The following is a 14,249-nucleotide window of genomic DNA, read 5'->3' on the forward strand; positions in this document are numbered from 1 at the left end:
CTATCTGATGGCTCCAAGTGCCATGTGACATGGAGCTATCTGATGGCTCCAGGTGACATGGAGCTATCTGATGGCTCCAAATGCCATGGAGTTATCTGATGGCCCTAGGTGACATGTGACATGGAGCTATCTGATGGCTCCAAGTGCCATGTGACATGGAGCTATCTGATGGCTCCAAATTCCATGTCAAATGGAGCTATCTGATGGCTCCAGGTGACATGGAGCTATCTGATGGCTCCAGGTGCCATGGAGCTATCTGATGGCTCCAGATTCCATGTGACATGGAGCTATCTAATGGCTCCAAGTGTCACATGATCATACAGAGCTGTCACCTGTTCTCTTGCAGCAATGTTTGTGGGACTGTGTGATGTCTCACAATGCACATCATCAGATGATGTACACACACACAGTGGTGGACCAGTCTTCCATACAGCATTGCCCCATGATGTGTGTGTGTCACTGTGTGCTTTAGCTTGCTGCACAAAACAGTGCCTACACACGAGTTCACCCGCTTTATTATGTTCACTTTACTAACTTCTATGGCAACAGAAGCAGCTGAATATCTTGTCAATTCAGTATTTTGATATGTTATATGTCAATAAAAAAATTGCCCCCTTTGAGATATCCTCACAAAGGTGGCAATAACATACCCACCACTCAGACCACAAATCAGACCAAAAATCAGTGGCCGAACTGTCACTAACCTGGATGACAGCTGTCAAAAACAAGCCTGCAAATCTGCTTGAATCTCCAGACAAGAAACACTTTCAGTTGCCACACGACAGAAAACTAATATAAATGCCACAGACATTTTAGCTGCAGGTGTAGAAACCTTATCTACTCAACTGCTGCAAATGTGGGAAGCAATATGTAGGACAACCAAACTATCACTTCTACGTCCGACTAAAAGAACATGGCCGACATCAACCACCAAAGTGACAAACCTGTCACTAACCATTTCAACTCAGCAGGGCTCTCCAATATCGACCTGCAATACCAGATCATACGACAGCGGAAGTAAGACCCCGAGTCAGATCAGAGCATGGCTAAGCCTGTAGTCCTGTAGTTCCCAACCCTCTCACTGTCCATATATGACAATCAGATATGAATTACGTCAAACGAGATAAGTGATCTGCATGAAAAAAATTGTACGAGTGAAGTTGAAAAATACTCATGCATGATGTGAATGAAGATAAATATTAGCTAACTTTGTCTAATCTCAACTACACTGTATGAAATAATCCTTTCAAAGACACCTGCCGTCAGTCTGCACAAGAGCATATAACATGGTGAGACTAGGTATTCCTGGTAGGGGTCCACTGCATTAATATGGGGTGTATCAAGTTGGAAGGACAGTCACTGTATCTTGATGATGTTGTTGAAGACTTGTGAGGCAGTGGCAGTTATAAATTCTTTGATGGGCATTGCTTGGAAGTTGATGGATGACAAAGTGAACAATTTATGGATAACTTCTATATTTACTGTAAAGGCGACGTTGACAATGCTTGACAATGGTATAAGGATCTATACTGAAACATCACCTTTACAGTAAATAAAGAAGTTGTTATCCATAAATTGTGTCCACTTTTGTGGAAGTTATCTTGACATAATTTAAAAACAAAAAACAGGCATTGAAATGAAATTTATAATCCATCATTGCTTTGAAAATTGTTTGTTTGTTTGTTGTTTAACGCCGCACTCAGCAATATTCTAGCTAAATGATAGCGGTCTGTAAATGATCAAGTCTGGCCCAGACAATCCAGTTATTGACATCATGAGCATCGATTGATGCAGTTGAGATACAATGACACACAACAACCAAGTCAGCAAGCCTGACCACCCATTGACATAAGCTTGCCTTTTTTCTGTGGAAAGCAGATACAATATTATCTCATAGTTTTCCAGTATGGTCTTAGTAAGGATAAAATTTATTGATGATCAACTTCCTTATCTCAAATAGGAGCAATGTTTCTTGTGTTCATTGAAACCCCTCCTACCAAAATGTGCCATTATGCCCCTTGCTGTGTGCTAAATGTTTATATTTTCAATGTTTCTTGAGTGAGTCCACAAATTAACCCAGTCCGACCTTGACAAATGTCCTTGAGGAGGGCTCTTCTCTGATGCAGACATTGCCTGTCCTGGAGAAAGGGTTCCAAACAGCGTGACACTTTTTGATGACATTAACAATATTTAATACTTATCATATAACCAAGAGCCAGTGGTCATAAAATCTAGTGTGACCAGTCCTGAGGCAGGGCCATACAAAAAAAAATATGCATTTCAGCAGAGACCATATACAGGTATCATTTTAGAACATTTATTTTTATATAGAAGGAAATCTCTGGTATTGGTATTCCTTATCAGGTCTGCATGGCCTTTATTATGAGTGTTTTATGTGTAAAAAGTCATTTCAAGAAACGTTGTCCTTTACCTACATAAATGTATAATCTCATGTGTGTATGAACAAATGTACATCTGTTTTATATATATTACCTTTTAAAAAAATGGTTCAGTACAAACTGACCGAATGAATAAAATCTTCAAATTTCAGTTTAGAATTGCATCAATTTTCAACATAATTGTTCTGTCACACCTCATTGGGGAGTGCAGGACGTGGTCCAAACTAACCTCTTGTTGAAATGTCCAGTTAACATGAGTGTACTAGTACTGTAAATCCTGAAATTAACATAAGTGGGAATTAAATGTGAAAAATGCCTGTGGTCTTTGTTCACCTTAATGAAACTTCACATTTATGTCTCCAAAATGATAGCAACAATAAGATGGCCTCACTGCACACTTTGAATAGCGGAAATACCAACTTGTATATAAACACAAACACAGTTTATTGAGCAGCAGTTGTAACAAGTGTATACCAATGTCATTCAAAGAATAGGAATTACACAATAGGCATCCGGTGAGTTATCACTGCTGGGGTCAAGAGTTCTACCCGCTCGTGTCAAACAAGTCATCACTGACCACTCCAATCAGTGAACTGTTGTTGGTTCAATTATTTTATTGCATTTGAACTTCCTTAATGCCAGTCAACAGAATAAACATATAAACTGTGTGTTATTGTTATACCTGAAGTACTTTACTCAGCGCTAATAAGTGGTGCTATTTGCTGTTTGGATTAAGATATGTATCATTCCACTTAGAATGGGGTGGGGGGAGTAGCATTGATTTTGAGTCGCTTTTTTGGCAAGGGTCAGCAGTCATATAATTTTGGAGACGCATTAATTTCAAGATTTACAGTATTCTACCAGTTTCCTAGGGGTGAGGCGATACAGCAAGGTCATGATATGATACGTATCACGATACATAGGTCACGATACGATACATAGGTCACGATACGATATGTATCACGATACATAGATCATGATGCGATTTGTATCTCGATATGCATATTTACGTCATATCACGTGGAAACTTCTTGACTATAAATATTTCAGAGCAGCTTCAAAAGGAACAGCTAGTGTTTGACACATGTTCATAGCAACTATATTTATATATATTGGGGGTGAGTAGTAAGTCAGCGTTCCTTTATTTCGACTCACCAGCTGTTATGTTTTCAAGACAAATCATTTTTATTTTTATTTTCTCACTCTGACATTGTATTTTTTCCTGCATGTGTGTACGTTGTTATATTTGTCCAAAGTATTGTTTCCTGTTGGATGTGCCATTGGAAGGGATAGGAGAAAATGTCCTGAAGATATTTCTGTAAAATTAGCATACGTTGAAAGCTTTTTGTGATCTCTCTTGAATAATCCTGAATGACAGATTTATTCTTAAGGCAGTTTGTTCCTATTTGTTGCTGAAGCTCTTTAATACATGCTTGGTTGTCATTATTATTTGAAAGGGGTGGTGAAAATAAAAATATGGTATTGTGAATATTTGGTTGTTTGTTATTTACAAATTGACCAATCCGTAGCTCTTGGTGTATACACTTTCTGATCTTGCTAGTTTATTCTTCAGTTTCTCTGAACAATGTTTGTTTCACCAGTGTTTATATTCACACTGTTCTCCCAGTGTTCTGTGACAGCAGATTTTTCATTATTGTTTGAGTTGCCATAAACATTATATTTCAGGGTTATCTCCCTTCATCCAAAGACCTTGATCTGAACAATATTACAAATATGTGCAAGAGATATTTGTGCCAACTCAGCATTAATGCTTTGAGTTCCACTAGATAATGGCGTGAACCTAACAAAAATAAAGAACAGATTTACCAGTACTTTCCATTTGTCTTTATTTACTCAACCTCAATAAATATCTCAACAAGTAAACAAAACTAGCAGTGCACCAAGTCAGTGATACATGAAAGTTGTAATGAAACAGAAATTCAAGTTGACAAACAAACAAAATAATTTAGCAGGGTTAAGAGTATTCGGCTACACGGCAGTCATCATTAGTTTGTAAACATCATAGCGGTCAGTTGGTTGCGAGTATATTCCAAGCATGGTTGTTGCCACCTATCACAGTGAGGAGCTTTGACTGGTGGCAGCGATAGTATAGAGAGCTCCGCTAATGGACTATCCCTGTGAGGAGCTTTGACTGGTGGCAGCGATAGTATAGAGAGCTCCGCTTACGGACTATCGCTGTGAGGAGCTAGGGATTTTCATAAGGCAAGAGAAGACAAACAGAGAATCCTCAATCATCATTCTAAACAATACAGAACCAGAAAAAAACAACCGAGTCTGTTCTCACTTACATTCAACAAGAAACAAAGTCATCAACATCCCACACCTTTTTACGCATGTAAAAACATATGTCATATACTTCATTATACCCAAAAAGGTTCATACTAAAACTTGTGGAGATAACAGACATGATAGAACCATACCTTCAGAACACAACGGAAACAAACTCTACCATCATCTCAATCTATCAAGTCCAGCCTGTTGCTTAGAAATGCATAATGTTTGTATTTATTCTTAATTCGCAAATGGCACCAGTTCAGCATATGACTGATGTGTATACAAAGTTTAATCAAGAAATAGTGAAGACTTATCAGTCATGCTTCAGATGGACGGAGCCCATTTCTGTAGTCCCAGCAGCTTTGTGGGGGCTGTGGATAACAACTGGACCACACACAGATTTTGAACACTGTGTAAAACAATAAAATAAATGCCACAAATATATGTCCAAATATATTTTCAATGTGGAGTGCTGGCATAAAAAGAACAAGACGATAACAAGGATTACATTCAAAATTCAATAGAAGATAACATAATTATGACATTAACCGGAAACCAAGAAGATTATCATTTATCATACAGTAGACACTATGAGGAGATGATATCGAGTCGGAAAAGAATTCCCTTTTGGAAAACCTGAACTTCTGATTCGGCAGTCGGCAAATTCTTTCTGGTTTGTTCCTATTTACCATCAAGATGGCGGACACCGGCGAGGCTCTGAAACTTGCTTTGTTGTTCATTCCAACATAATACCTTGGGACCAAGTCACCGAGTCTGACCACCTCATACGACACAAGCCCTGGGGACCTATTCTAACATGGACCCTCAACCAAATCACCGAGTCTGACCACCCAATCCAACACAAGCCCTGGGGACCTATTCTAATGTTGATCCCCCTAGCTACTTGGCCATCATTTTGATAAAGAAACTGTTAACAAACTAAGGTGAAAAAATAAATAAATCAGCAGTTCTATAACAACATGACTGCTAACAGCTGCTTGTATAATAAAAAAACACCCCGGTAGAAATATGCATTGAATAAAATGTGGAGATGGAAAATAAAATGTGGAGCTGGAAAACTAAACGTGTAATGATATGCTTTCCTTTTTAAAACTACAGGTTACAATTTATCTTCAAGTGCAAAAGATTCTCACAAGTACAATTACTCTCAATTGTGACAATCTAGATGACTTTCTCCTGTTTAATTATTTTCATGATGAGCTCTTTCCTGTCCTTAGGTGGGGTTATAAAGTACAACTTTTGTTCCTCTGAATACTTCAGAGCGACTGGCACGACGTCCCTGAACGACCAGTCTTGCCAGTTGTTGTTGTACCTGTCCAGGAGCTCCTTGCGTAGTGATGATGTGGACACTACATCTGGGGGGTCCTTCCGGGGGAGGTCTGGATGAAGCACATTTCTGAATATTATGACTCCTCGTAACGCAAACCAGCCTCCATATTTCGGATGTACACTCACACCATATATTTTCTGCAACAGAAAACACATGATATCACTTCAAAAGACAAAAGTGAGCAGGGTTCATCAATTCCCCCAATGTATTTCTAAGATCAAAACATGAAAAAAGCAATATTTTTCTCAGAAAATCCACTTATCGAAATCAAACTTTGCACTGCACAACTGGAAAAGAATCCATGAAATAGTTTTCAAGTTAGGTCACACACATGTTGAAGTAAAATAATTCACAAAAATGTCTTGTCAGAAAATACACATATCAAAATCAAACTTTGCACTGCACCTCTTATATTAAGATGGAAACTTTTCCCTAAATTTGAAAAGAATCCATGAAGTAGTTTTCCAGTTATAGGTCAACAAATGTTTCAAGAAAAAAAATCAACATAAAGAAATGAAAAAAAAGCTGTATTTTTTAGAAAATCCAAATATTGAAAACAAACCTCACACTGCACATCTAATGGTATAGTAACTGTACCCTATTTGGAAAAGAATCCATGAAGAAGTTTTCTTGTTATAGGTCGCACAAATGTTTAAGTAAAAAAAAATCAAAGTAAAAAATGAAAAAAGCTTTATGTTTTCAGAAAATCCAAATATTGAAATTTAACTTCGGACTGCACCTCTCCCATAGTTATAAAAAGTGTTCATCATGTTAGAAAAGGTCTCACAAAAAACTGTCAACAGAAGGACAGATGGAAGGGCGGACTGATGGACAGAATTCCTTGGTATAACTATTTAGCCCCGCCCTTTTAGTTTGGGGGTATAAATGGTACAAGTAAGGGGACCAACTCAAGTGTGATCAGGTGTTGCAAGCTCCTTCCCAGCCCCAGCATATGGCACCTGCATCACCTCCCTGGCGCCACCAATAGTATAGAGAGCTCCATGTACAAGTGTCGCTGCGAGGAGCTCGCAGGCGTCCGTACGGTGGCCATGTGTTAAAGCTGGTTCATTTCTCATTTCATTGACAGAGGAGCCTTTGTTTGTACCTTCACCATGTTTTTACTGGAATACTGCTTATTGTGGCATTCAAAGGCCAAAAACAATCACTTATTTATCTGTGGTTGGTTGGTTTGTTGTTAAATGCCGCAGTCAGCAATATTCCAGCTATATGACGGCGGTCTGTAAATAATAGAGTCTGAACCAGACAATCCATTGATTAATATCATGAGCATCGATCCCAGTTGCTATTCATCTCTGAGACCAGATGTCGTCATGCCTCTGACAGAAGGGCAACATCACCAGCATGGTCGAACAGACAGAGCTCACTCACTCAGCTTGACAAGAGCCGATGTCACACGAGATCACCCTTGACTCAGCTGTGACATCAGATGTGTAGTATTAGTACACTGCCCCGCCCACATAGCTCACCTTGTCACCCCAAGGATTCCCTTTGACATCAGATGTGTAGTATTTGTATGCTGCCCCACCCACATAGCTCACCTTGTCACCCCAAGGATTCCCTTTGACATCAAACGTGTAGTATTAGTACGCTGCCCCGACCACATAGCTCACCTTGTCAGCCCAAGGGTTCCCTTTGACATCAGATGTGTAGTATTTGTATGCTGCCCCACCCACATAGCTCACCTTGTCAGCCCAAGGATTCCCTTTGACATCAGATGTGTAGTATTTGTACGCTGCCCCACCCACATAGCTCACCTTGTCAGCCCAAGGATTCCCTTTGACATCAGATGTGTAGTATTTGAACGCTGCCCCACCCACATAGCTCACCTTGTCACCCCAAGGATTCCCTTTGACATCAGATGTGTAGTATTAGTACGCTGCCCCGTCCACATAGCTCAACTTGTCACCCCAAAGGTTCCCTTTGAGACCAAATGTGTAGTATAAGTACACTGCCCCACCTACATAGCTCACCTTGTCACCCCAAGGATTCCCTTTGACATCAGATGTGTAGTATTAGTACGCTGCCCTGCCCACATAGCTCACCTTGTCACACCAAGGGTTCCCTTTGACATCAAATGTGTAGTATCAGTATACTCCCCCGCCCATTTAGCTCACCTTGTCACACCAAGGGTTCCCTTTGACATCAAATGTGTAGTATTAGTACACTGTCACGCCCACATAGCTCACCTTGTCACCCCAAGGGTTCCTTTGACATCAGATGTATAGTATTAGTATGCTGCCCCACCTACATAGCTCACCTTGTCAGCCCAAGGGTTGCCTGTGACATCGGATGTGTAGTATCAGTATACTCCCAAACCCACTTAGCTCACCTTGTCACCCCAAGGGTTCCCTTTGACATCAGATGCCTGGTAGTAGTAGGCTGCCCCAGCAACATGGCCTGCAGTCTGTACAAGGACTTTTGGGCGCCGATTTGGATGCATCTCAAAGTCATGAATTGTTTCAGCTTCTCCCTCAGGAAATTCCTGGAAACATTGCAATCGGACATGAATCGCAAGAAATAAAATTGTACGGTCTCCAAGTAAAAATATCAACATTCTTTTCCATAAATTGCAAATGAGTCTATTCTGAATGAATTAATAATAAAATAGAGCTGCAAGGCTGTGAAGCTCACCTGATACATAATGTAAAAATGCCATGTTTAAACTCGGATCGGATGTATGTGAGCAGGTTCTAGAGACACCATAGCTGAGATGAATCACACAAAGTCTTAGTACCAAAGTCTTATAGTAGAGGAAACACAAGAAAAAGGGTGATCTTCTTAGACATAGAAAGCATAATACCATATTTTCTTTTCAAGTTTTATACCACTAAAAAGTTAGGAGAAGATTTTGGAGTTGAAAATAGTTAAAAAACGGTATAAAGCATTTACTACCGATGTTCTCTGACAACACCCAAAATGCTGACACAAATTGTCAATTGTCCACAAATCCTAATGAGCTGTCTACATGGGCACGGTTACAGGCCGGCAAAGCCACATTTCGAAAATAGATAGCCCAAATTGATGTGGCTCTCGCGGCAATGGTTATGGTTGCGTGATTGTATAATGTGGCTCTCGCGGCTATGCTGTCAAAACATGCTTTGTGATTCTAACAGGTTACCGTATATAACAAAACAAGTCTTGTTTTCTCATTTTCTATTCAACAAGGATAACATATTCATCAAAACTTTACATTGATGAATATGAATAGCATATGAATATCATAATGCAGATGAAGGAGGTCGCCCACGTGGTCAGCATATTCCATCTCACTCAGGTGTGGGTTCAGGAGCTGGATCTTGAGGGACGCAATACGTGCATCGATTGCCTTGTACTTCTTTCTTCGTGAAGGTTCTGATCACTGGTGTGAGAGTCTAAGGACTGCAACCTCTTTGAGTGACTGCTCTCGCTGAAATAGCTTCACTACCTCGTAGATGTTCGGGTGGCACTTCTTGGCAAGTTTCTTTATCTTGTTGTGCAACCCTTCCAGGTGATTGTTGGTACGGTGGCCTTGGTTTTCGAAATGGTTGGCATGAAGGCCCCTCCTTGAACCCAACAGGTTGTCACGTAGTCCATGAAGGCAGTCACTTTAGGGCCAGCAGGAGAGTCAGCAATGGCATCAAGCCACACATCATCTACTTTGTCACGAGGTACTAGAGGGAGGGCAGCAGCTCTTGTCACCAGCTTCTTCACCTCCTCACCTTCCTTATAGTCCAACACCAGACCTTCTTTCTGCACCCTCTTCCAGATACATTGGGTGAAGTGAAAGAAACACCCTCTAACTAATGTCCCAGGAAATACCTCAGTCACGGCATTGTGAGCTGCACGTTCAAAGTCCAACTGAATTGTAAGTGGGGCAAACTCTAGACCTCCTCTACTAGCAAAATCGCATAGGTACTGAAACATGTTGACATAACTTTTGTTCGATTGGACAACAAACAGTAAACTAATGGAAACATATGGCCAAACACCTCAGCATGTAAACAATAAATCTGATCAAACATCTTGGGACAGGCATAAAATGTACCATCACAAAATACAATGTCTGCAGTACACAAATGTTCAATGTTCTTGTCTGTAGTGAAGATGATGATGTCGTCACTAACACGGTGTAGGAACTGGTCGCCTCCCTCAGTCTGGGAGTACCGCGCTTAGTAATTTAAATGTGGGACACTCATATAAAGGTATCGGTAATCGGATTTATTAATTACCTGCTAGAATAGGCGAAATGCACTCAGCTGGAAATGTGGCTTTACCGGCAATAGCCATTTCTGAAATGTGGCTCTCCCGGCTAGACACCTGGTGACTGTGAGATCACAGTTCCTATCTACAGTCAGACACAGGTCAGTTTATATTCATTTCCAATATCCTCTTTGTTTATACTTCAATGACAGGTGTGATGTCAGATGTTTTTCTAACAATTTAAAATACTTAATTTAGAAAATTGGATATGAATTAAAATAGGGGAATTTGGAGAAAATTGTTTGGGCAGGCCAAACTGAACAGTTGTCTAAATGTAATTGAAAGTTGACCTTAGACTGAAATGAGAAATGAGTGATGTTGTTTATGTTTATGATGATGTGGATATCACTAAGACGTCATGAGCTGGAAGTAAACAGGGACAAAGGGACATAACACTATCAGATTAAATGTCAGCTGTTTTCCGTTGTGCCTGGAACCATCCTGATTATGTTTTCGTGTATTTCTGAGTGACCGCGGGAACCAGCAAGCGGTGATGCTCCCATTTCTCACTGTCTCGCACTGAATCGGCAATGAGCACACTGGAGCCTGACCATCGGCCAGCAAGGCACACATTAATTAGTGGCTCCACTATATACCGTAGAAAAACAGCTTATTAGTTCCCAGTCCCTCTTTCTATATATAGTCTTCCTGGTCAAATCAAGGTGAAAATGTACCATATCTAAAATCAGATTCAAACCTCATGAATAAATTGGGATGTCAAAACTGCTGTGAACAAGAAGGTGAAGTTTCAGCTTCAAAAGTCAAGTGATTTTTTAGGAGAAAAATGTTTACAAGAGATGACAGACAATCAGGCCATGACATAAGCTCACTTGACTTTCCTTCAGGTGAGGATCATTCGGGGCGGTCGGGTAGCCTAGTGGTTAAAGCGTTTGCTCGTCACGCCAAAGACCTGGGTTCGATTCCCGACATGGGTACAATGTGTGAAGCCCATTTCTGGTGTCCCCCGCCGTGATATTGCTGGAATATTGCTAAAAGCGGCATAAAACCATACTCACTCACTCACTCACTCTGAGATCATTCATACAAATGCCTTAAATTTCAGAGGAATAAATAATATAATGAAATATTCTCACAAGACACAATACCAGTGAAAAAACATTAATAATAAATCAGCAAAAAAAGAACCTCACTCTACTACTTGCATTTGTAAACACGAGCTGGTAAAATGTTCTATTGATTGACAGGAGGTACCTGTTTAATGAGGCTGAACTGATGCATCATACACTCGTCGATGGGGTCCCGGACACCTGTGCAGGCCTGGCGGCAGATGAAAGGCTTGAAGGCTTTTTCAAACATCTCTGGTGTACTGATGACGATGAACGCTAAGGTGTCCTCTGGGTACGGCAGGGCAAACACCTTTTTTACTTCTTCATTGTACCAGCCAATCTGACAAAAATAATTTAGAGCTGTTGATTAGACACCTCCCTTGCAGTATACCCCCTTTCAGTTTCAGGTGAAAATGAGGTGAGACAGATGTCGCCTCCAATTCAAAATGCTTAAAAGAGAGTAACTCATACTAGTTAGCTATTGATTTGTGGGTCCGATGCAAGCATTTGTGTTCTCATTATAAATCCAAACCACAAATTAATGCCAACAAAAATATCGAAAGTCTGCACTCCTACTGTTACAGGTATATACAATATATATGACATAGTGACCAGTACATGTCAGTTACGCCAGAACAGTATATAGCTACGATTTCGTTCAATTTGAAACTGACGATCAGCTTGTTAACAACAAAATCATCTAATTTAATTCAAGAATTCATCGATATGACGAAATCGATTAACGTAACTTGCAAATCAAATGTGTTATATCCAGTCACAGGGATCCAATCAAATTTTACATTTGTGACAAAAAAAACAATTAAATATATACCGTATATACGTCTTTGGTTTAACTGCTGTTTCTTTTGAATGTGTGGCATAATATGGTGTTCTGTTTGTGTTTTGGGGTTCTAAAGTTTGTATTTAACTTACCTTAAAAGGGTAAACTTCGAATCCGACCTTAGACAAAATACTACTCACTGTAGAGCTAACATGAGAAGGACACATTTGATTTTCCGTCATGTTGACAAACACATGTCAAGGGCAAGTAACTCTAAATTCTCACGTTAATATGCACATTATCTTCCCCTGTTGGGCACAGCGCGGAATATTTAAAACAAGCCACCAACTGTATTATTCACTGATACGTGGCATCAGTCACAACTTAAACGAATGCAAAGACAAGACAAGTATTCTGCTGCACAAACGCGGGCACATCAAAATACGGAATTGCATCAGACATCATTTTGGTCACCGATGCATAACTTTACTCTGCAAGCCTTGCGGAAAACCCTGATCACAGGAATGCAAAGTCTTAAAAAAACATCTATATATGATTATATATCCTTCGTACGATACATATCTGATTTAACTCCCTATTCCCGTGCCGTGATCTAACACCTTTTGAGTGAGCACACTGAGTTGCATGTGACGCTCTTTGAAATGTTCGTGTGAAGAGCTCGTTCGTTTGCTCGTACCTCAAGCGTGCACCATTGTTGATGTAATACAGAGACTGACGCAATACAGACATATTAAACACAGCACGGTTGTTGACGTAATACAGACACCATTGTTGACGTAATACAGACACCGTTGTTGACGTAATACAGACAACATTGTTGACGTAATACAGACAACATTGTTGACGTAATACAGACAACATTGTTGTAATACAGACACCGTTGTTGACGTAATACAGACAACATTGTTGACGTAATACAGACACCATTGTTGACGTAATACAGACACAGTTGTTGACGTAATACAGACACCATTGCTGAGGTAATACAGACACCATTGTTGACGTAATACAAACATTGTTGACGTAATACAGACACAATTGTTAGCGTAACACAGACACCAGTGTTGAGGTAATACAGACACCTTTGTTGACGTAATACAGACATCATTGTTTGCGTAATACAGACACCATTGTTGACGTAATACAGATACCATTCTTGACGTAATACAGACACCATTGTTAACGTAATACAAACATTGTTGACGTAATACAGACACAATTGTTAGCGTAACACAGACACCAGTGTTGAGGTAATACAGACACCTTTGTTGACGTAATACAGACATCATTGTTTGCGTAATACAGACACCATTGTTAACGTAATACAGACACCATTGTTGACGTAATACAGACACCATTGTTGACGTAATACAGACACCATCGTTGACGTAATACAGACACCATTGTTGACGTAATACAGACAACATTGTTGACGTAATACAGACAACATTGTTGAGGTAATACAGACCCCATTGTTGTAATACAGACACCGTTGTTGACGTAATACAGACACCATTGTTGACGTAATACAGACACCATTGTTGTAATACAGACACCGTTGTTGACGTAATACAGACAACATTGTTGACGTAATACAGACACCATTGTTTGCGTAATACAGACACCATTGTTGACGTAATACAGACACCATTGTTGATGTAATACAGACACCATTGTTGACGTAATACAAACACCGTTGTTGACGTAATACAGTCACCATTGTTGACGTAATACAAACATTGTTGAGGTAGTACAGACAACATTGTTGACGTAATACAGACACCATTTTTTAGGTAATACAGACACCGTTGTTGACGTAAAACAGACACCATTATTGACGTAATACAGACATCATTGTTGGCGTAATACAGACAACATTTTTGACGTAATACAGACACCATCGTTGACGTAATACAGACACCATTGTTGACGTAATACAGACAACATTGTTGACGTGATATAGACACCATTGTTGACGTAATACAAGACTTATTGTATGTTGACTTCATGTGCTAAAACCACCACACTAGCATACATACGCGAAAATTGGCCAAATTGGTGTCACATTTACACGG

At 39.9% G+C, this 14,249-nt stretch overlaps 1 protein-coding gene across 1 annotated transcript; it reads right to left on the minus strand.

Moving 5' to 3' along the window:
• Window positions 1–3,926: 3,926 nt before the first annotated feature.
• LOC139478457 (cyanocobalamin reductase / alkylcobalamin dealkylase-like) lies at window positions 3,927–12,404 on the minus strand. The gene is made up of 4 exons (XM_071260919.1): window positions 12,306–12,404; window positions 11,518–11,712; window positions 8,396–8,548; window positions 3,927–6,182 (listed from the first exon to the last, which is right to left on the minus strand). Exons 1-4 carry the CDS (start codon window positions 12,393–12,395, stop codon window positions 5,877–5,879), a joined length of 744 nt encoding a protein of 247 aa, XP_071117020.1. The 5' UTR covers window positions 12,396–12,404; the 3' UTR covers window positions 3,927–5,876.
• Window positions 12,405–14,249: the final 1,845 nt, after the last annotated feature.

This window comes from Haliotis cracherodii, unplaced genomic scaffold (genome assembly GCF_022045235.1).
Source record: "Haliotis cracherodii isolate W230 unplaced genomic scaffold, xgHalCrac1.p SCAF_4, whole genome shotgun sequence".
NCBI lineage: Eukaryota > Metazoa > Mollusca > Gastropoda > Lepetellida > Haliotidae > Haliotis > Haliotis cracherodii.

Bases quoted from the DNA above. Each gene is read 5' to 3' on its own strand.
- LOC139478457 (XM_071260919.1), bottom strand. From the start codon at position 12,395: ATGACGGAAAATCAAATGTGTCCTTCTCATGTTAGCTCTACAGTGAGT. The intron at 8,549-11,517 runs GTACCTCCTGTC...CAATGTTTCCAG, and splicing joins AGTTCAGCCTCATTAAACAG to GAATTTCCTGAGGGAGAAGC. The intron at 6,183-8,395 runs GTGAGCTAAGTG...TTTCTGTTGCAG, and splicing joins GGAACCCTTGGGGTGACAAG to AAAATATATGGTGTGAGTGT.